This window comes from Grampus griseus (assembly GCF_964374135.1).
Source record: "Grampus griseus genome assembly, chromosome: 8".
Lineage (NCBI taxonomy): Eukaryota > Metazoa > Chordata > Mammalia > Artiodactyla > Delphinidae > Grampus > Grampus griseus.
In genome coordinates, this window is record NC_139002.1 from 16,194,634 (window position 1) to 16,219,292 (window position 24,659).

The following is a 24,659-nucleotide window of genomic DNA, read 5'->3' on the forward strand; positions in this document are numbered from 1 at the left end:
TGTCCTCAGAGAAATTGGTTGGAAGGCTGATTATCCATAGGACGTGTCAGAACACAAGATACAAAAGCCCAGCTATCCTTCTTTGTTTTATTAATTGCTACTCAACGTTCATGACTCTTCTCAAATGTTATGCTTTCTGTCAACTCTGCCCTGATTGTGCTCGAGAGTTATTGCCTTTTTCCTTCTTCCTTTGAGCATACCTCTACTATACCACTATTTGCAGTTGAGTTTTTTTCTTTTGTATTTCTGTGTCATTTGCTGGCACTAGACTGAGTAATTTAGACAATAGTCCCTTGACTGATCACTTTTTCTTCTGGTGGTTCTTTTGCCAGATCCTCCTCATCTTCCTGACATCTAAATTTTGGAGTGCTGCTTGGTGTAGTCCTTGGACCTCTTTTCTTCTATGCACATCTACTCCCTAATTGATTTTTATGGCCCATGAAACTTCTGGCCTCCAAATTTTATTTATTTTTAAAAATATTTTATTTATTTGTTTAGTCTGTGCCAGGTCTTAGTTGTGGCACATGGGATCTTTAGTTGTGCCATGTGGGATCTTTTTTTTTAGTTGTATCATGCGGACTTTTTAGTTGCAACATGCTAACTATTTTATTTTATTATTTTATTATTATTATTTTTTGCGGTACACGGGCCTCTCACTGTTGTGGCCTCTCCCATTGAGGAGCACAGGCTCCGGACTCACAGGCTCAGCGGCCATGGCTCACGGGCCCAGCCGCTCTGTGGCATGTGGGATCTTCCTGGACTGGGGCACGAACCCATGTCCCCTGCATCGGCAGGCAGACTCTCAACCACTGCACCACCAGGGAAGCCCGCAACGTGCTAACTCTTAATTGCGGCATGCATGCGGGATCTAGTTCCCCAACCAGGGATCAAACCCAGGCCCCCTGCATTGGGAGTACGGATTCTTACCTACTGGACCACCAGGGAAGTCCCATGGCTTCCAAATTTTAACTCTCCAGTCTGACTTGTCCTCTGAACTCTAGGTTTATATACCCAGCTGTTTACTTGACATCTCCCCTTGGATGTCTAATGGATGTCGCAGTCTTAACATATGTAAACTGACCTCTTGATTTCCATTCACCAACTTTTTCTTTTCAGCAGTCTCCCCGTCTCAATAGTGGCAACTCTGTGCCTCCAGTTGCTCACACCAAAAACTTCTATAGAGTCATACTTAATTTCTCTTTTGCTTTCATACCTTCGGCCAGATCCGTCAGTAAATCTGGGTGACTCTATCATCAGAATATATGCTGAACCTGGTCATTTACCACCACCTCCACCAATACCAATCTGACCGAAGTCATAGGTATCTCTTGCTAGGGTTATGGCAATAGCCTTTAACCAGGCTCCCTGAGTTTGCCCTGATTCCTCTATTGCAGCGAGTGATTCCTTTAAAATGAAAGTGGAATCTTCCCGTTCCGCTTTCTACTTCTATTGGCTTTCTCATCTGTTTGGAATAAATGCATAGTCTATAAACCTCTATGTTACCTGGTTTCCAGCTACCTCTCTGACCTTAGCACCTAGTACTCTCCGCCGTTTCATACTGGCATCTCTTTCTTTTCTTTTTTTTTTCTTTTTTTTTTTTGCGGTACGCGAGCCTCTCACTGTTGTGGCCTCTCCCGTTGGGGAGCACAGGCTCCGGACGCGCAGGCTCAGCGGCCATGGCTCGCGGGCCCAGCCACTCCGCGGCATGTGGGATCTTCCCGGACCAGGGCATGAACCTGCGTCCCCTGCATCGGCAGGCGGACTCTCAACCACTGCGCCACCAGGGAAATCCAACATCTCTTTCTTGTTCATTAAACTCTGGATATGTTCCCACTTTAAGGCCTTGACATATTCCATTTCTTCTTCCTGAAATACTCTTTCCCCAGATATCCACATGGCTCTCTCTTCCATTTCCTTCAGGTCTCTTATCAAACGTTACCTTATTAGAGAGGTCTTTGCCTGCCGTGCTGTCTGAAATCTCACTTTTCCTATTGGCCCACTACTCTGTATTTCCTTCCTTGCTTTATTTTTCTTCTTGGTCCTTATCACCAACAGACATTTATTTATTTGTTTGTTTGTTTGCTTATTGTCTCACCTCACTAAAATATAAGCCTCTTAAGAGTAAGGACTTTGTAACTTTTGAGCCTTGCTAATAAATCTCTAGTACTTAGAAAAGTGCCCGCAGAGAATACATGTTCATTAAATATTTATTGATCAGTTGAATGAAAGACTAACTGAATGAAAGAATGTCACTAGACTGCAGATTGTGACATTTGAATCTTATTCATCTGTATCTTCACTATTTAATGCAGTGTCTAACATATAGTAGGCACTCAGTATATTTATTTCATTGTATCACAGTGAAGTATAACGAAGTCAAGCACGGAATTTTCATGTTATTCCGTAACATATTTTAGTTAAATGAGTTTTTGACATGGGAGGAAAACACCTTTTTGTTTTCTGGATAACTGCAGAGGAAGACATTAAAGATTATGAATTCTAAGCAATGTAATAGGCTTCAATAAATGATTATTGAATGAGCATTTATTACTCATTTTATTGATTTATTGAAATGACTATTTGGCACTGTATTATAAAGGGGCAGCCATGACAGTGTGGGTCTGTTTAATTTTTTGTGTGTGTGTGGTACACGGGCCTCTCACTGTTGTGGCCTCTTCCGTTGCGGAGCACAGGCTCCGGATGCACAGGCTCAGCGGCCATGGCTCACGGGCCCAGCCGCTCCGCGGCATGTGGGATCTTCCCGGACCAGGGCACAAACCCGTGTCCCCTGCATCGGCAGGCGGACTCTCAACCACTGTGCCACCAGGGAAGCCCAGTCTGTTTAATTTTATAAACAGAATTCAGAAGCTGGTTAGTTCTGTAAACCACTAAACTCATAATTTAAAACTTCCACAGTATGATTTCTTTAGATATATATCCCCAAACTTCCTGTTTGAGACTGTGAAGTTATAAATCCAGCACTTTATCAAGAAAAGTTTCCTGAATACCAGGCAGAACTCATGAGCATTTAAAATAAATTATTAACTTAACAGTACTGTCTTGAAGTGTGTATGATTTATTATGGACATTCTCAGTGCCTTAAAAATGACATTTCCTAAAAGTGTCAACATGTATGGAACCCAGAACTTCTCGCAAAGCCGTTTATTTATGCTATGGGACCCTCAGACTCACTTACAGAGCAGAGAATGGGAAAGACTAAACTGTATAACCATCCTGTACCAGATATTGTGTTAAGTGTTACATATGTTATCTTTCAACTTCCTAAATGTTTGAGAACACTATCACATTTGTTTATTTGAACACACTACTGTGTTTTGGATGGTGCTTTTGTTGTTGTTGTAACATGGTTTTCTTATTTAATCCTCACGACATTCTATATATTTTTATAACTAAAATACTGTTTTCTCACTAAATTATTTACTCCCTTTGGCTACAAGAACTAGCTGTTTTCTAAGGCTTTACTGACAGAAGCAAATAACTGTATCACTGAATCGCATTCAGTCATCCTCAATTAAAACAGTTTACTTCCGTCTCCTTCCCTAATTAATTTCCCATTCATTATTCTTCATTTTTTGGTTTTATTTTCTCAATATCAGACATGACTTTAGCATTTATGTTTGTAACCTGCCCAAGGTATATGAGGAAGCCACCTGTGCTTAGTGCTTGGAAACTTACAGTTCGATGACCTCACTTTACTGCCAGATATCTATGCATGGTTGTTGTCTGACCATCCTGTTGGTTCTATCATGATGTAAAAATAAATGCCCCAGAGAATGAGCAAAAGGAATATTTTTACCTGGCTCCTGTATTAATATTTTTTCTGAGGGTTTTCTGAACTGTTTTTTTTTTTTTAAATGAAAATGAAGTCTTTGGAAAATAAAGTTTTTTCTGACAAAGTGAAACTTCTAGAAAAATAAAGATATTTTAGTCATAATATTTTAAAATATTTGACATATAAAGAGATTTTTAGCTCATTTTTTGGAATTAGTTCATTTTATTTCAGTGTGCCTTCAAACTTTGATATCCTGAAGATATTTTCTGGGCTGGTGTCTGTGTGTGTGTGCATATGGGGTAGGGAGGGGGAGAGGGATAGAGAGAGAGAGAGAGATTTTGTTGTTTTAAAAAAACTGTGGCAAAATACACATAACATAAAATTTACTGTTGTAACTGTTTTAAAGTATATAGTTCAGTGGTGTTAATTATTTCGCATTATCACCACCATCCATCTACAGAACTCTTTTCATCTTGCAAAACTGAAACTCTGTACCCACTAAATAACAACTCCCCATTCACCTTTCTCGCATCCCTTGGCAACTACCATTCTATGTTCTTTCTCTCAGTTTGACTACTCTAGGTACCTCGTATAAGTGAAATCATACAGTATTTGTCCTGTTGCAACTGGCTTATTTTACTTAGCATAAAGTCCTCAAGGTTCATCCATGTTGTTTGCACGTGTCAGAATTTCCTTCTTTTTTAAAGCTGAGTAATGTTCCATTGTATGTAGGTACTACATTTTTTAAATCCATCTGTGGATGGATAGATACATGGGTTGTTTCTACCTTTTGGCTATTGCACATAATGCTGTTATGAAAATAGGTGTGCAAATGATAGATTCCATTTTTAAAAACTTCGTTTTATAGGCATTTTCAAATATATGTAAGAGGAAAGAGAATAGTATAATAAACTCTGATGTACTCATCTCCTAGTTTTGATAGTTATTAATATTTTGCTGGTTTTGTTTCATCCTTTCCCCCAACTTTTTTTTGGTTAAAAGTATTTTAAAGCAAATCAAGAAATCATATCATTTCACATATAAATACTTAATATTTTCTCTTGCATATAAGGATTTTTTAAAACTTAACAATAATATTTATTTCAAGGTCACTAATCCTGTCTTTTGCTGTGCCAGCTGTTGAACCTATCCAATAAGTTCTCAATTTCGGGTGTTTTGCCATTTTAGAATATGTTTATAAATTATATATTTTTTACTTTTTAAAAATTTATTTATTTTATTCATTTATTTTTGGCTGTGTTGGGTCTTCGTTGCTGCGCACGGGCTTTCTCTAGTTGCGGCAAGTGGGGGCTACTCTTCGTTGCGGTGCACAGGCTTCTCATTGCAGTGGCTTCTCTTGTTGTGGAGCACGGGCTCTAGCCGCATGGACTTCAGTAGTTGTGGCATGCGGGCTCAGTAGTTGTGGCTCTCGGGCTTTAGAGCACAGGCTCAGTAGTTGTGGTACACGGGCTTAGTTGCTCCGTGGCATGTGGGATCTTCCCGGACCAGGGCTCGAACCCGTGTTCCCTGCATTGGCAGGCAGATTCTTTAAACCACTGCGCCACCAGGGGAGTCCCTATAAATTATATATATTTTAGAGACTGATTCTCCTTTGACGTGTTCCATCTTATCCTTTTTGTACATCTTTCCCTGTGTTTTCTTTAACGTATTAATCGCAGTCATTTTTGAAGTCCTTGCCTGCCAACTCCAATATCCAAGTCATCTTTGATTCTGCTTCTGTTGACGTTAAACTCTTGATTATTGGTCACTTTTCCTACTTCTTCCCATGTCTAGTAATTTTTTTATTGTATACTGGGTATTAAGAGTGACACGTTATAAAGACTCTGGATTATGTTATCTTCTACAATGTTGAGTTTGTGCTGGCAGGAGGTTGAATTATGATGGATCAGCTTGATCATGCTGAGGCTTATTAGTTTTAGGCATTGTCGTGTTGGTTCTGTTTTAGTTTTGCCCTTACTCCCATGGCACAGCCCTTACTCCCAGGGTGTTGTCCTCTGGGCTCTCCACTGAATATGTAGAATATTCACCAAGGTCTTGCCTTGTAAGCTGTATCTGAACGCCAGCATCCCCTGTGCACTGTATAATCTCTAAAATTTTCTCTTTAGCTTTCATCCTCCCAGCAACTTTCTAATGCTAGGCCTTTTATAGTCTTGCTTTTGCTCATATGCAATTTGAGAGTTGGCCAAGACCTCATTAGAATTTCTTTTGTAACTTTTGATGTTCCTCCTCTGCTTCTCTCTCCTTTTCTGCTCTCCTGCCACCCAAATTCTAACTGCCTTACCAGCCCCTAACTCTGATCTGTTTTCATAGGTTGTGGTTTGGGGTGAATATGGGACTCAACTCTTGTGCTTTCTCTCTGAAGAATCATAACCTTTTGTTGGTTATTGCCCAATGTCTGCAAACAGTCCAAATTTTATAGTTGGTTAAAGTGGGAGAGTAAATCCAGTATCAGCTAATCCTTCATAATCAACTAAAGTCTATAATACCATTCTTAAACCCAACAAAATTAACTAATAGGCAGGCCGTGTTTCGTAGCTTTCTCCAATTGTCTCAAAACATCTATTTATAGTTTATTCATATCATGATGCAACGAAGTCCAGAGTTGATACGTATCTTAAATTTTTTATGCTTTATAACAACCCCTTCTCTCTCCTGCCATCACACACGTTTTTTTTTTTTTTTTTCTATGCCATTTATTTGTTGAAGAAACTGGATCATCTTGTAAAATTTCCCACATTCTGGATTTGGATCCTTATTGCATCATTCAGCATGTTGTCTCTGGCTCACTATTTCTATTGTAAAGTGGTTTGGTTAAATAAGGGTCACCTTGGTGGGGTCGGGGAGAGGAATACATCATAGTCTAACTGTTGCATCATTTCAGGATTTGTATAATGTCCGATTTCACCACTTTTAGTGATGTATAAAGTTTCATAAAGTTTTTCTAAAGTTTCTCATCCACTTTTGATCAAATGTTTTAGCCACTCTTATTTAGTTGTCTAATAAATACACTACTTCATTAGAAGTTGCAAAATGGTGATTTTTTAATTCTCTCATTCTTTCTGCATTTATTAGCTCTAATTCTTCTGTAAAGAACTTTGCCTGTAAACTATTTAGAAACTACAATAAAGGCAAAATAAATGCGTGATTCTTTTTCATTATGTATTAAATTTCAGAGTAATGAACTGGTACCCTAGCAATCACCAGTGGTGACCAATGAAGTTGATTTTATTTGCTTATTTTGTAATATCATTATGAACTGACAGATTTTAACATGTTTGAAGTGTTTCAGTCCATTGAGTTATTACTCTTTTGATGCTCAAATTACTCCACTTAGCTAGCGGAAGCCTCTTTAAGTTGACTCCTGTGTTCTTTAGACATGATCCCAATAGTCTTTTTTTTTTAAAGCTATGTGTTTGCACATAGCTTTCTTTCTTGCTTTCTTTCTTTCTTTTTTTTTTTTTTTTTTGGCGGTACGCGGGCCTCTCACTGTTGTGGCCTCTCCCGTTGCGGAGCACAGGCTCCGGACGCACAGGCTCAGCAGCCATGGCTCACAGGCCGAGCCGCTCCGTGGCATGTGGGATCTTCCCAGACCGGGGCACAAACCTGTGTCCCCTGCATCGGCAGGAGGACTCTCAATCACTGCGCCACCAGGGAAGCCCTCTTTCTTTCTTTTTTAAAAAATTAATTAATTTATTTTTGGCTGCCTTGGGTCTTTGTTGCTGCACGTGGGCTTTCTCTAGTTGGGGCAATCGGGGGCTACTCATCGTTGTGGTGCGCAGCCTTCTCATTGCGGTGGCTTCTCTTGTTGTTGGAGCATGGGCTTTAGGTGTGCGGGCTCAGTAGTTGTGGCACTCAGGCACAGTAGTTGTGGCTCGCAGGCTCTAGACCACAGGCTCAGTAGTTGTGGCGCATGGGCTTAGTTGTGCAGAGGCACGTGGGATCTTCCTGGACCAGGGCTCGAACCGTGTCCCCTGCACTGGCAGGTGGATTCTTAACCACTGCGCTACCAGGGAAGTCCCTGATCCCATTAGTCTTTAATAGCTTCCTTGCTTTTAGGTAAGATGTTCCAGGCTTATCTTGAACACTTTCTGTCTCAGACCTGGAATCAAACATTTCTCCTGGGAGCTCTGGTTCCTTCAGCCTGTCCCCTAAGGATGCTTATATTACTACTGGGTTGTCATTGCTTAGAGGCCTGTTTAGGGCACAGAGGTAGCAAATGTGTGGGTTTTATAGAGAGAAAAGTAAAATACAAGTTTGTACTAACATTCCAATTGAAATTTAAGATTTCAGTGTTTCTACTTCCTGAATATTATGTATTTATGTCTCATTTCTCTTATGCTGAAAATTTGTGGTTTCAAATGACTTTAACGTAATTACATGAGAGTGAAGGCAAGACTGACTCAAAGTAATACCAATATTATTACAAATATTAAAGAGACTGCTGGTTCTTTTTGTCCTCAGGATATAGCCCATTAAAGATGCATAGGCAAAACACTGTGTTCAATTGTCACTTAAAAAAATTTTCTGGTTATGTCACAACTTAACTCAGAGTTACGTTCTTTTTTTTTTCCAATTTGCTTTCAATTTTTAGAAACTTTTCTTCTCTTTGACTCAATTCTGAATTGTGTAAGTTATTTAAGACATTACATGTTTTCAGGACTAAAACTGTAAAAAAAGGGTACATTCAGGAAATTATAGCTTCCACCCCTTTTCCATTCCCTTATAAGTAACCATTTTAAGAAGTTTCTCACTTAATATTACTTCCTTTAGAATATATAAATTAAATATACATACATACACCCACATACATATTTGTATTTCCTCTTCCTTACTACACAAATGGAGGCACACTATCCATATTTTCCTTTACCTTACAGGATTCGTGGGTGGAAACCCATCCATGGACTAAGAATCCCTGGTCTGGAGAGGGAGATACACATGTTAAGAAACAACTGTAATACAGTTGTTCAGTGATGTTACAGAGGTGTATATGCTAAATGCCATTAGATACAAATTATGGACCAGTTCTTCTAGAGCAGATGAGTAGGTTAGGGAAAGCTTCAGAGAAAGAATGAGCTGGATTTGGAACCTGCAATTATACTAGGAATCAGGGAAGAATCTCTGTATTACAAAATTAGCTAACCCACCTTTGCTAGTATACTGGTGTAGCACGAGAAACATTTGCACTATATCTGAGAAGTCTGAGTAACATTCTTGAAAGGCCTCTAAGAATATATGGGATCCTATTTCATAGGCTACCTGGGCTTATACTTAGTCTAGAAGTATTTTTTTAAGAAACTATAAGAAAACAAATCCTCCTTTATACATTAATGTAAACAGACTTTGTATCAAAAGAATAGCATGTTTGTTTTTTATAAAGCCTTAACATAAACCATGCTTAGTTTACAAACTTTGTTAGTGGCAAGATGAAGAGTGCAAAAATATGTATATAGTCTTTCCTCTGGTGGATATTCCCTGAGTTAATCTGTAATTATTAAGCATCCGTCACATGCAAAGCTCTTTTGTATGAGTAAGAAGGCATAGGAAAAAAATAGAAATAGTTCTAGCTTAAAACTTTTAGGACTAAAGCATATCTTGTGACTGTAAGTGAATCAGAAAGAAATTGTGCTTTCTCAGAACCCTGAAGGGAAAAGTTTAATATTTGGGATAGACAGAAAAAAGTAATAGTGGACATTTTGTTTTTATGCCTGCAAGAATACTCAGTAATGAGTAACTCCAAATAATTCTGTATCTTGATTGCAGTGGTAGTTCCACAAATCTATACATGTGATAAAATGACATAGGAGTATACACATATTCTACCCATGTCAAGTTCTGGGTTTTGATATTATTCTGTAATTATGTAAGATTTAACTATTGGGGGAAACTGGGTGAAGGGTACATGGGATCTCTCTGTACTATCTCTGCAGCTTCCTGTGAATCTGTAATTATTTCAAAAAAAAAAAGTTAAAAAAAAAAAAAGACTTCTTATCTGGGCTGTCATTTTGAGAGTAGATCGCAGTGAGCCAAGGGCAGAATCAGGGATACTGGTTAGGAGTTTATTCTAAGGTTACTGCAGTAAACCAGGAGGGAGATAATGGCTATTGGACTAGGTTGGTGGCACTAGAGTGGGGTGGGGATAAGGGTGAGGAATAGTTGAATTCTGGATGTATTTTGACAGCAGAGTTTATAAAATCTGCTGATGGATTGGATGTGGGGTATGAAAAAAAGAGAATGAAAGGCGACAGCAAGGTTTTTGGCCTGGACCACTGGAAGGATGAAGAAAAGAGATGGTAACCAGCAGCAGCAACAAGTAAAGAGGCCTGGTATGAGGTAGCTGGAATCTTGGCAAGGAAAACCAAATAACAAGCCCTCTTCCTCTAGTCCTTGGCAGCTTGGGGCCTCCGAGGGTTAGGGACAGTGTGACATTTGAGTGCACTCTTGTTAACCTTCTCCCAGGAAGCTGAGTTATCTTGGCCTCGCCCTGACTCTTTTGGAAAGAAGCATCTGTTTGATAAACAGGAAGTCGTTTCCATGAGTGTAGAAAGAAGAAATGATAGAACTGAGTGGCAAAGCAAAGAACTGCTAGCTGTGGTTAGCTTGGAATTGGCAGAAATCTTTCCAGGTAGCCACCTAAGCTTAGCACATGAGCCGCCTTTTTCCCATTCTAGACTGGGTTATTTCTTCATCACGTAAAATGAAAAGTTTCTGCCCTGTTGCTTGACCTGCTATCAGGGTATGTTCATTTTCAGCTAGTGTTTTGGATCTTAGATGTTGTAGACTTAGCAGACAAATGGAGACACTGTCTGTTTATAGTGGGAAAGTGACTTATTTTAAGAAATGTTGGCTTCCCACCGCTACCCCATTAGTGGCATGCCTCTGACACTCCAGCGAGGCTGGTCTAGGGACGTTAAGACTGCCTTATGTGTATTTTTGCTCTTTGAAAGGTTAGAATCTAACTGTACCACAAGATATTTCTTCCTGAGTCAGATTGGGACAAAATTACAAACAGTGAATTTGAAGCAATTCACTGTGGAAAAAGCAGTGAACTCTGAAGCAAACTTTGTAAACGCTGGTGCTCTAAGACTTTTGAAACTTCAGAATTCATTCCCTCCGCTTCTAATGATATACTCCTCGTGAGGTATATAAATCCCTTAGTGTCACTAACTACTTTTGATTTTGTGAGGAAGAGCAGATAAAAAAGATTACAGAAATCCAGTGCCAAGTTATTTATGGTGATTGGAAAGTGAGAAAGAGAACTTAGACTCCTTACTTTTTTCTTTTGTTGTTGTTTTGTTTTGTTTTTATTTCACAGGCTCCTCACTTTTGATAAGAACTTGACAACAGGAGAACCGTTTTCTCCTTTTAATTGAGAGTCACCTCATCCTTGTCTGGGTTGAAATGATTGAAGCTGTGATAGAGAAAAACTTTAAATTTGCCCCAGAGGTATAATGGCCACTAAATAGAGTAGTAGTTAATTGATGGTGAAAAGGGACTTACTGTGATGGAGTGAAGATTGTCTAGACTCAGGGGTATGGATGGGGGGCTGGGGTCATGGTTGCAGGGTGGGGTGTTTGGGACTGGAGGTATGGGTGGCATCTTGCCCAGTATTTCGGAGAACTAGCTCACTAAACTGTCCAGAAGAAGCAGAACAACTCTTTAGAGTTCCTTGCAAGTGGGTTTATCCTGACAAGTTGCAGAATGTATTTTACTTTGAATGTTGAGTGGCTTGGGAGCTATTTGTTTCATTTGCCTTCTGAAATTACCCCAGTATGTATTCAAATGCTGTGACTTTGTGTTAAGTCCAGGCTGGGCTACTGCTGCTCTGGGTTTCTTCGCTGAAAGTTAAATGTCATATTTGAACTTGAAGAATTTTTGCTGCCTGCCTATGGAGCACACATGAACATAAAGCAGCCATTTGTCAGCAGGCAGCTGAAAGGCAATTTCAGCAGGGACCAAAAACCGCTGCAGGCTGCTGGCTTCCTGGCACACCCACTAGACCCTGTAGGTTTACACTGAAAGCAAACTAACAGGGGCTGGAGGCGGGGGGTGGTGGTGGTGGTAATAAGATGGGCAAAAATAAAAGCAGAGGCTAAAGTCTGAATGACATTGAGCCAGTATGAAGGTCCTGTATGTGGGGAAGAGCACAACGTTCCCAAAGAAGAAAGAACTTAAACATCAAACACAATGGCTAGTAAGAAACATCTGACGTTTGCAGGCAACACATTTTTTAAAAAAGTAAATTGTGTATCTTCTTTATATTCTTAGCTGTAGGGATACTGTAGGTATCTTTATGGAAAGTACTATATAGTTTAAGCCATTTTACCCAGTGTGCTATCACAAATACCTTGTAACCAGAACCGTGTAACAGTACAATTGGTGTATAATAATAATCACTTTCAAGCTTACAGAATCCTGAACAAAGATCCTTATGATCTATTAACCAAATGCTGAAATAGTATTTGTGTAGTAATGAGTGGACCTTTTTAAAAAATAGCTTTTTAAATGTCTTTGAAAGTTAAAATTATGTCATATATGATAACTCTTAGTCAAAGTACAAGTTTATTCCCAAATATGCTATACTTTCTTTGGCCATAGCATGTAACAGAATTTATTTCTGTTTAGCAGATCAAGAGGTGGCAATATTGGCAGTATAAATGATTCATCCAAGGACAACCGATGTGTCATTGTAGAGATAAAACAGAACTAGGCTGCATTCTACCAGCTCCTGGCCTATGTAACATTTTTGAGAACTTTCCAATCATTTTAGGAAAACAAAGTACTTAGAAAATACAAAGAGGTTTTTTTAATAAAAGAAAATCACTTGTTTTGGAAATTGCTAAATTAATCATTCTGTTGTATTTAAGAAGCACTTTGATGTGTTCTGGTAATTAGTATTTACTGCCAGATGAATGTCTCCTGGGCATTTTAATTAATGGGTGGCTTGGCCAAATGAGCTTCTGAGGGTAAACCTTCATAAGGGTTTATTTTTGTATTTCTCAAGAATAGCTGTCTCTTCAAAGCTCTTTAATTAGACAAGGTTTAGCAGCTAAAGCACATTATTAGAATAATTAGGCCTTGGGTGAAGAGAAATAGTGGGTCAAAGGAGCAGGTACTGTTAGAGAGAATGGCCTCTTCAAGTGGAGCATGGTGTCCACATCTGATGGACATCCAGTTCTTCAACAGCTTGTATTCACTCCCTGTCCCTAGTTGGGGACCTTGTGTTGTTTGAAATTCATTTGACAGATCTCACCAGAAGCCTAAACATCCCAGAGTGTGAGCTCACTTATCACCACCTCTAAACTCCTGTAGAAAGCTGTATCCTAGTCCTTTTAACATCTAAGCTAAAGACTTCTTATTTTCTCTTTCTTTCTACCAAATTGGTGATCTTGGCCATAATAATGATTGTTTTTGAGGGAAATGCTTCAAAGATCTTATGTGTGGGTCATTGATAACTCTAACAATTATAACAACTCCTTTGAGGGGTCTTTCTTAATAATTTAAATAAACTACTTATAACATTGTTGTTAAAATTACTAATGTATTTGGTCTCCAAAGTTTAATGTCCGTTGTGGTCAGAATGTACTTTGAATTATTTGAAAATCTGATATGTGGGTGGATTGTCATTTTGCCCCCTTCTTCAAACCACCCCCACTCCATTTCGTGTCCTAAACTGTTAATCTTGTCAGTCATTACTGGTGCATATGTTTTATCTCAAAGTTCTTCTTTGTGATGAAGAAAAGATTCACCTGACTTGTCCCATGGGGGATGGAGATGGTGCCAAAACAATTGGGTAGTATTACTGAAAGTACTATTAAAAAACAAAAAATAATACACTTATATTGTCTAATTTTCCACTTTCCCACTATCTCAGGTTGCTTATGATGGCAAATGTGTCTTTTTTCCAGCTAGATCAGTTGATTTAAGGATAGTGCTGATGAGCTATTACAGATTTCAAACAGAGCAAACTGTGTCACTGACATTTCTGATGCCATCAGCTGTCGTGATCCGTATATGCTGTCAGATGAAGAACTGGGTTAAAGATATGTATGTCATTGGTTCAATATAACCGTACTTCCACTATTAGAAAAGTGTTATAGAACTTATGACATTGATTATATGTCAATCAATTCCTTTTTAAATATAGAGGGTAGCCTGATTTATAGAATTACAAAGTTAATCACATGTAAATTCTTTTGTTATACCTTAGTTAGTGACATAGCCAATGAAATTATTTCATTTAAAGTGGTAGAAACTCACATGGTTTTCTATTGATGTTATCTGTAAAAATTAATAACATAGTTTTAAAAATATTTGGTAAGCACAGTAAATGCAAATGTAAAGATGCAGGCATATTACTGTGCATTCCAGATAATAGTCACCAAATAAGTACATTTTTATGTCAAATTGTAAACCTTTGAGAAAGCAGAAGAGATATTAGCCTAAACAGAATCCTATATAAAGCAGGTTTTCCCCTCTCAGCAATGACTAATTTCTGTCTATTCTTTCCTAAAGTGATTGATTATTGTGACTCTGCTTTTTGACTCACCCTTTAGCACAGGAAATATTGCTGATACTTATCTTCATGTGCATGTTTGCTGTGTATCTTCATGTGCATGTTTGCTGTATAATCTTTTGCAACGGAGATATGCACAGGAAGGTGTTGAGTGTTACGATCCTTGAAGAAAACCATTATGTGCATCCCTCACAGCTCTTCCTTCCTTATGGTAGGGCGAGTGTATTCTTATGCATATGTATGTGTAATGGGATTTATACTTAACGAAGTTTGGGTGCTCATTACTAATGAATTTTTATAGATACAAATCAGGACTGTAAGTGTATTGTTTTCCATTTGTTTGTTTTACTTCTTTGACTCATTCATTTGCTGGGCCCACTTGTATCACTCCTTCTGTCTACCTCTTGAAATTATACCACTGTCCCAAAACAAGAACTGACGGTATTCTTCTTCGCCGCAGACCACCTGGTGGCCCATGGCAGAATGGCAGAAAAGGAGGCCCGTCGGAAGTTCAAACAGATTGTCGCAGCTGTCTATTTTTGTCACTGTCGGAATATTGTTCATCGTGATCTAAAAGCTGAAAATTTGCTACTGGATGCCAATCTGAATATCAAAATAGCAGGTGAGAAGTATGCTGAGGATGTGAAATAGGAGTGAAGCAGCTTTTCCTTCAGGGTTCTTAAAGCAAGGGATTATCTGTTTTATCTATTCAGAAAGAAGTATTATAAAAAGGATTTTTGTGTGTGTGTGGCTTGAAAATTACTAAGCTTTCAAAATACATTGATGCTATTTTTTTATGTAGTTTGGGATGCAACTGGGTTGGGAAGAAAGAAGAAAAAGTAATTTTTGAATAAGGAATAAAATATAGAATAAATTAGTAAAAAAAAAAAACTGATAAAATTGTGTGCCTTCTCACCTTCACTTGAGAAGGTTGATTTGTGTCACTGCTGATATAGAGCATGCTTATTCTTAAGACTGTGGTTTTATGATCATTTAAGAAGAATAGATTTTACAGTGGTTTAAAGGCAGTCCATCTCTTTTTATCCTCAAATTTCATTCATCTGCTCATCTGACAGTGCCTAAAAAAGCACTTTTCACTGCCTCACTCTACTCATACTTCAATTTTAGTAAACTGTCAGCATTTGCCTAACCAATACAAGCTCACCACCTATTGATAGAAGAAAGTGACTGCAGTTTATATAGAAACTATAAATATGAAAATAAACCATTTTTGTTTTTCTGACAGTTTTTGGTATTGCACTGTATGTCCCTCGTCTTCCAGATAAAAAAGGACTGGAATCTCATATAGAAAACAGAACTTTAGCTAGAATATAACTGTCTTGAAAAGCCTAGGTAAGAAGCAATTCTGAAGATTCCCTCCTTAACTGGGTGGGAACTGAGAGTTCAAATATATATTATATTATAGGTCAAAGTACCTATGTGAACCCTTGTAGGTTGTTGATTCTTCTGACAGTGTCTTTTGTGTACATAACTGCTCACTTGCCAGGCTCTACTTTTACATCCTCGGAATGTCACCTAGCCTTTTGTTTATCTAAGTTGGGCTGATTAGAACTTTTATAGTTGTAAGCTCTTTGAGTTCTGTATTTGCTCAGTACATAGTAGACAGGAATTAGAAGCTTTCTTTATCTTACGTGAAATCGTGTTTTTCCTTTGCCCTGACGTCTGGTTTATATTCTCTAAAGCTCTCTAGATGCTGACAGTGCTCACAAGGGTGGGTAGAGTGGAAAGGCCTGACAATTGCAAACCCTCTTTTGTAATTATTCATTGTAGTTTCAATTAAATTAATGGTAATAACACCTACTAAGCTTCACAATCCCTAAAAGTATAATAAAATGTGTTATCTATTGTTGCTGTAACAAATTACCACACACTTAGTGGCTTGAAACACTACAAGTTTATCTTATAGTTCTGGAGGTCAGAAATCTGAAATGAATCCTGTGGGGCTGAAACCAAGGTATTGGTGGAACTGGTTCCATCTGGAGGCTTTGGAGGATTCATCTCCTTGCCTTTTTCAGCTCATGGAGGCCTCCTGCGTTCCTTGGCTCCAGGCCTTACATCACACTTCCACCTCCTGCTTCCATTGTCACATCTCCCACTCCTAATCTGATTCTCTTACTTCCCTCTTGTAAGGACCCTTGTGATTACGTTGGGCCCTCCTGGATGAACCAGGATGGTCTCTCCAGCTCAAGATCCTTAACCTAACCACATCTGCAAAAGAAGATAACACATCCACAAGTTCCATGGATTAGGGCAAGGATGTCTTTGAAGGGCTGTTATTCAGCCTACCACAAATGTTACTGTAGGGTTCTTTGGATTTTTGATTAGGGTAGTGAGTTAAAAGAAGGCCCTCAGGGCTTCCCTGGTGGCGCAGTGGTTGAGAGTCCATCAGCCGATGCAGGGGACACGGGTTTGTGTCCCGGTCCCGGAAGATCCCACATACCGCGGAGTGGCTGGGTCCGTGAGCCATGGCCGCTGAGCCTGCTAGTCCGGAGCCTGTGCTCCTCAACGGGAGAGGCCACAACAGTGAGAGGCCCGCGTACCACAAAAAAAAAAAAAAAAGAAGGCCCTCTTTTTCTGCTACAGTCTTAGTCTACCTTCACTGACCAAAGACTAAGAAAAAGTTTTTATGCTTCCTTGGTTCTTGATTTTGAATTTAGAATCATTTTGATTTAGTTAAGGGAAATTTGTACGGCTTTTAGTTTTTGCATTGAGAAGCCAAGTTTGAAAAGCAGGGGTTGGTGATAATTGAATTTAGAAACTCTACTGACAAATATTTGGGTAAGGAGATTTTTAAATACTTTCCTTTGTTAATGGTTAAAAACAAACCCATGCAGTCACAATATGAGTCTCTACCTGTTGGTGTGTAATTACAGACTCCTAGGGGTCCTGACAGCCAGCCTGGGGCTCTCTGTGTATTAATGCATATACTTCGTCAAGATTTTTATTTCATTAACCTAAAGTCTGCATTTTTATTATTTGTTTTCAGAGCAAAGCAAAGAATAAATGAGCGCCCCTAGCTTTGTGCTCTGCTACAGCATCTGACATTGTCTTTGTTTGCATTCTTTCCTACATGCTGTCATTACTCAGTTTCTCAGTCATTGCCTGAACTTCCCTTCCTACACATAAATTGGATAGAATACCCGTTCTCATCAGCCAGGCCTTCTTTGAACTTAATGGACCAGTGGGAGGAACGCTTCTAGTTGAAGCTGACTACAGCATGACTAATTTTAGAGAGGTAGGTTGGATGGTTCTGATGGGATAAGTTCAGATAAGTAATGAAATCAACTTTTTATTCTGAAAGCTAAAAGTGACTTTCAGATCCCTGATCTTTTCAGTAGTCTTTTTGATGAATTATTATAAATCTCAGTAAGAAAGAACTACTGTATATGAAAGAAACACATGAGAGAGAAAAGAGGGTTTTTTTATTTTATTTAAAATATTGTTAGTCTTAAGCACCTCATTTTAAAAATCATCGTATATGTTATAGTAGCAAATTAACTTGGAATTAATAAAAATTCAGATCAGGAAATTTAAGGAATTCATGTTTTCCTTATCCAATATTTACCTAGTGGTTTTGATGAAAAGATTATGCATCCTGTTCAAAAGTAGATGAATAAGTTGTTCTGGGGATGTTTGTGTTTACAGGAATTTATGTTTACTTTTTGTATGAAGTAATGTGACAATTTACATGTAATACTTGGTACTACTATAAAAATCTAGCTATTCTAAAAGCCCATGTTAGCCCTCTTCAAGTGAATATGTGTTCCCAGGACACGAGAGATAAGTTTCAGTTACAGATATTAAAAGATTCAACATCATTCCATTGTTTAAGAGTTTTTGTGATTAAATTCTTACCTATGAATTTTTGTTCTAGTGCTAGTTCTAGAGAGAATGAAGCTCAGGTGAATAGTTTGGTTTTTTTTTTTTCCTGGTTTTAATGCTTTCTTCTTAATGCTGGTCACAAACCTATCTTCTGTAGAATTATTTGAAAGATGTTTCTATCATTAGTAATCCAGCATAAGCATTGATTGTTTTCAGAATAAAGAATTTTATTTCTGAAAGGCACAGTTGCCAAGTCTGGAACGAAGAATTTGTAGTGGCTATCTGTAATCTTCACTGTTCTTAACAAAGGCTTTTTGCTCCGGTATCACGGAACAGAAAAAAGAAGGCTCAGAACATGACTCCCGCCCTCAAGAATTTACAGTCTATGTGGGCAGCAAATGCTTAGAGCTTTGAAAAGTTAAATAACACCAAAATTATGCTTTACATATATAAGAAGTACTTTGCAAAGCATTTTCACGTATATCATTTAATTTCAACATATTTGGCATGCAAATATGTCTTGCTTAGAAAACACTAGAGTTTCCAAAACACCTTTAACTTGCTAAACGTTTGAATTTCTTATAAAGAGCACTCGTGCAAATCGCTTTCATGTAGAGAATTCAACGCTGGGAAAAGAATAGGGTTCTTGGTCTCTAACATTTCACTTTGTGCCTCAGATGTGTGAGGATCCACAAAGGAGCAGATTCAGGATGGAGGAGGCACAACATGGCTCTCTTAGCACATCGATTGTATCCCTGGGTGACAGCATGGCCAACAGCTACCAAATTGCAGTTTGATACAATAGGAGAGATGTTACAGAGCACATCATGATTCATTATCACGTTAATTGTATAGTCCAGTCACCACAGGAGTTCAGAGGATGGAGAAACCACTTTAGTTTGCAGAATTTCATTAGATTACAGATGCCACAGGGACTGTAAGCATATCCCATTTATTGTACCTGTTGTATAGTAGGTGCTCAATAACTTTGTTGATCTGAACTTTACATAGTGGTGATGAGGACAGAAACACCCTTTTGAGAATATAGCACTTGAGGTGAGTCTTAAAGGATGAATAGAACTCGTTAAGGATAGGTGTCAAGGAGAGAATGCCAGTAGGATTAGTCAGTAAGCAAATGTTAGTAAAGCACCTGCTGTGTGCAGACATTGGGAATACAGCAGCGATTAAAATAGTCCCTTGGAACTAATGTTCTGATGGGGAAAGATAGACAGTAAACACATAAACAAGCTCTCATAAGGGCTGTGAAAATGGTAATATCGGGTAGTCTGATAGAACGACTTGTGAGAGGATAACGAGGATAGTCAGAGCCTTCCAAACAGAAGGAAGAGCAAGGCAAAGGCCTGCGAGAGGTGAATTCAGCATATTTAGGGGGTAAGAGAAAGTTTAGCATGGCTGAGGATAATAAATAAGGCCGGGAGTGGAAAGATGGGATGAGAGAGCTGGCAAGGGCCAGTTCGCCTGGGGACCTGTGCACGTGGTGAGGATTTGGGGCTTTATTTTGGTTACAGTGGGAAGCTGAGTTGGAGAAGCATGGGCAGCAGTAGAATGCACACAGCATATCTGCAGAAAAGCTTGGTGAGAGGGAAGGATCGAGGAGTCATGCCTGAGAAGGCAGGAAGGGGAGGTATTTGTACTAAATTGTGAAATTGTTTGAATACCAGGCTTAATAAATCAGATTCAGGGTGGATAAGGCAAAAAGGGTGGGAGTAGGGAGAGGGGACAGGAAAGCAATACGAAGATCAGTTAAAAGGCTGTGAAATGGTAAAATCCTGCATACGGGTGGTGGCAGTGGATGTGGGAAGGAAGAAAAGGGCAACAAATACAAGAGATGTGAGCAGAGGAGGAATTTCTGGGACTGGGTAACCAGTCACATCTCTGGGCCAGGAAGAGGGAACTTCCAGTCAGAGATATGTTTAGAAATAGAGAAATCAGATTTTCTTATTGATGGATTTTATTAAGCTGTCAAACTGGTGTTGCCTTATTTTTAATGGTTGATGTACTGCTATTCAAAAGGAATTTTAATTCTTGTCCTTAAAAATTTACTAGAGAAATTTCTGTATTTATAAAAGATTGCCTAAATGTAGCTGGCTTACTCCCTGAAGCAAAGTTATTTGAAATACTCAGACGTTATGAGAATGTTTTGAAAATTGTGGAAACTTTTTTTTTTTAACCTAAGGAAGTTGGAAACTTTTTTCTTTAAATGTCGACTCCCAGAATGGTCTCCATGAGATGGTTTCCACTCCGGTGTTATTGTTTTAGTTGGCAATCAGTAGACAGCAAAGATCTGAAGTTCAGCTACAGCAAAGCCAATATTTTGGAAAGAATTTCCACAGTGCATGGATTTGAGGTACTGTGGAAATTTTTGACCTTTAATGCAGTGAGATCTAGACTACTTCATTTTTTAAAAGTGAGAAACTAAAACATTTGGTAAGTCTATTGACCTTTCACCGCCAGTATGAATATGCTAAGATACAGTCATATCTGTATCTCAAAACAAAGGTTGGAAACCTTGGATTTCTGAGGCCCCTTCCATAGTCTGGTGATTGAGAATGTCCCTGACAGGTCACAAAAAGTAGTTACGAATATTCATCGTGTCAATCCCAAATTTTATGTCATTATCCTAACACCCTTTGTTTAGGTAATCTTTCAGTACACCTCCCTGATTGATGGGTAGTAAATTGAGACCCAGAGAGGCCATGTGACTTTCCCAAATTCGGGTCCTAGTAGAGCCTAGGAATCATAACGCCTCACCCTTGTGCTCTCACCCTGAAATGGTATAGGACCCTCAACTAGCAGGGGCTAAGGAACTTTAACGTATATTGACCCTTGGGAAAATGGAGTTTGGAAAATTCTCTCTTCTGAATCCTATTCCTAAGACTGGAGCTTTTACAAATGAAAAATTAATGTACCTTCATTAAAAAGGCATTTCAGGTACACATAGTTGACACACATGGCACATGAAAAAATGCTCAACATCGCTAATTATTAGAGAAACACAAATCAAAACTGCAATGAGGTACCACCTCACACCAGTCAGAATGGCCATCATTAAAAAGTCTGCAGATAACCAGTGCTGGAGAGGGTTTGGAGAAAGGGGAACCCTCCTGCACTGTTGGTGGGAATGTAAATTGGTACAGCCGCTATGGAAAACAGTGTGGAGGTTCCTCAAAAAACTAAAAATAGAGTTACCATATGATCCAGCAATCCCACTCCTGGGCTTACATCTAGACAAAACTATGATTCGAAAAGATACATGCACCCCACAGGACAGGAATAAAGGCGCAGACATAGAGAATGGACTTGAGGACATGGAGAGGGGGAAGGGTAAGCTTGGATGAAGTGAGAGGGTGGCATGGACATATATATGCTACCAAATGTAAAATAGATAGCTAGTGGGAGGCAGCCGCATGGCACAGGGAGATCAGCTCGGTGCTTTGTGTCCACCTAGAGGGGTGGGATAGGGAGGGTGGGAGGGAGATGCAAGAGGGAGGAGATATAGGGATATATGTATATGTATAGCTGTTTCACTTTGTTATACAGCAGAAACTAACACACCATTGTGAAGCAATTATACTCCAATAAAGATGTTAAAAAAAAAAAGAAAAGAAAAGATACATGCACCCCAGTGTTCATAGCAGCACTATTTACAATAGCCTAGACGTGGAAGCAACCTAAATGTCCATCGACAGCTGAATGGATAGGAAAGATGTGGTATATATATATATATATATATATATATATATATATATATATATATATATATATATACATATACTGGAATACTGCTCAGCCATTTAAAAAAAGTAAAATAATGCCATTTTCAGCAACATGGATGGACCTAGAGATTATCATGCTAAGTGAAGTAAGTCAGGAAGAGGAAGACAAATACCATATGATGTCACTTATATGTGAAATCTAAAATATGACACAAATGAACTTATCTATGAAACAGAAACAGACTCACAGACATAGAGAACAGACTTGTGGTTGCCAAGGGGGAGGGGGCTGAGGGGAGGGATGGATTGGGAGTTTGGGTTTAGCAGATGAAAACAATTATATATAAAATGGATAAACAACAAGGTTCTACTGTATAGACAGAGAAGTATGTTTGATATCCTGTAATACACCATAATGGAAAAAGAAAAAACAAGAAATAAAGTGAATATAACTATTTAATATTTTTTAAATGACAAGATTTTGTTTAATTTTTTTATGACTGAATAATATTCCACTGTATACATATACTACATTTTAAAATCCATTCATCTGTCAATGGACACTGAGGTTGTTTCCATATCTTGGCTATTGTAAATAATGCTGCGATGAACATGAGCATGCAGATGTCTTTTTGAATTAGTGCTTTCATTTTCTTTTCTTTTTTTTTTTTTTTGGCCACGTCACGCGGCTTATGGGATTTTATTTCCCCAACCAGGGATCAAACTTGGGCTCTCAGCACTGAGAGCAAGGATTCCTAACCACTGAACTGCCTGGGAATTCCCAGTGCTTTCATTTTCTTTAGATCAATACCTAGAAGTGGAATTGCTGGATCATATGGTAGTTCTCTTTTTAATTTTTTGAGGAACCTCTATACTGTTTCTCATAGTGGCTGCACCAGTGAACATTCCCACCAACAGTGCACAAGGGTTCCCTTTTCTCCACACCCTCACCAATATTTGTTACTTCTTGTCTTCTTGGTAATAGCCATTCTAACAGGTGTTTTGATTTGCATTTCCCTGGTGATTAGTGATGTTAAGCATCTTTTTATGTACCTCTTGGCCATCTGCATGTCTTCTTTGGAAAAATGTCTATTCAGATCTTCTGTCCATTTAAAAAATTGAATTGTTTTTTTGCTACTGAGTTGTATGAGTTTTTTATGTATTTTGGATATTAACCCCTCATCAGATATATGATTTGCAAATATTTTCTCCTATTCAGTAGGTTGCCTTTTCATTTTGTTGATAAATGTTATTTATAATGAACTTTTAAGTCAATTTTAATAATGTACTAATATAAAATATTTTACTTAAATTACTTCTTTATCATAAATCACATAAAAATGACAAAGTTATTTATTTATTTATTTTTTTGACAAAGTTATTTTACAAATTTCTTTCTTGCAAGGTTTTTAGGATAATATATTCCTTTGAAAGAAGTTTGAGAGTCAGAAAAGTTGGAAAATACCGAGTACTTGTACAATTAAATAGGTTAGTTTTCTTAACATTCTAGTCCAAATATGACCTTGATCTTTTTAATCAGATTGAGAGATTCTCTGAGCTCTTGATAGACTCTTTTTCAGGAAAGCCTTTCTCCTCTATTATATACCAATTGCCCCTAAACTTTTGCTTAAAACTCAATTTATGCATATAATTATATTGTTAGATGTGTGATTATGTTGTTTGCCCCTTGATGCACTAATGGTCCCTCAGAAACTTGGGGCGTATCCTACTCCTGTTAGTATATTTACACCTTACCTTTTAGGTGGGTTACTGTTCAGATGTTTCCTCTCATTTGAGTTATGTTTATTCTATTCTGTTAGGTTTAACCTAAGATGGTATTTTCTTGCCTGCTTAGTTTCTAGGTGACAACTGAGAATCTTATATGTGATCGTACCTTCTTTTCTCCAAAAGTAGCCTTCTGCTTATCAGACCATATGCCTTAATTTTTAATTTGGAAAATATTATTGTTATACCTATATACTGTATTTCCATTTGGTATCTTTAGTTTCTGTTGAGAAGTTAAGGGGACCTTGATTCATTATGGTCCATAAAAGGCACACTAAAAATTTGTATAGTGTGCTCACCTATCAGGATTAGAAACTTACTTGATTGAATGATTGGACTATTATTTTTCTAAGTGATATGAATCACTTTAGAATCATAATTGCAATAGTATGCATTAACGTTTTCAAGAATTCCAGTGAATATTGTTTGTAGGTCTTATAGAAAAGGTCTTATTATAACCTTTTCCTTTATACATCTACTCAATACTGAGTTTGATTAAAAGATCCCGTGTTGGTGAGGGGTTTTTGCCTTTCCTGAGAAGGGTTGGGGTAGTGCTATCTATGATAAGAGTGGAGGGGATTTGTTTATTACCTCATTTAAAAATAGCTGAGTTCAGTGATCCTAACTGCTAAGATATTTTTAAAACTTTGGGGGCAAATACATGTCATTCATTGAAAATACCAATGTAATGCTGCTCCAGCATTTTTGTTTTTAAACTTTCATTTTCCACGGAGGTAGTCATCATGCTGTATGATACACAGTGCTCAGAAGTTGTGGAGGGTCAGGAGATTGCTAAGATTAAGTGATAGCTGTGTAAGAGCCCTGTATATGGTGCAATAGTAGGAGCTGCAACAGAATGGTCCTCTAATACCTAACACATTACCAAGAAGGTACATATATTCTTTCAACCTCCTGAATATTACCTGTCCCCTCCTCCAATTCTGACCTCCCCTGGTTTCTTAAA

The 24,659-nt window shown here is 38.2% G+C and overlaps 1 protein-coding gene across 5 annotated transcripts in view; it reads left to right on the forward strand.

The window, feature by feature from the left end:
• SIK3 (SIK family kinase 3) overlaps nucleotides 1-24,659 on the forward strand; it is a gene marked incomplete at its 5' end in the record, with an annotated part of 247,277 nt that overhangs the window by 157,328 nt on the left and 65,290 nt on the right. For all 5 annotated transcript variants that reach the window (XM_082660899.1, XM_082660901.1, XM_082660900.1 and 2 more), the window contains one exon: nucleotides 14,791-14,952. In XM_082660899.1, the coding sequence (XP_082517025.1) occupies nucleotides 14,791-14,952 (162 nt within the window). The remainder of the gene's footprint in view (nucleotides 1-14,790; nucleotides 14,953-24,659) is intronic.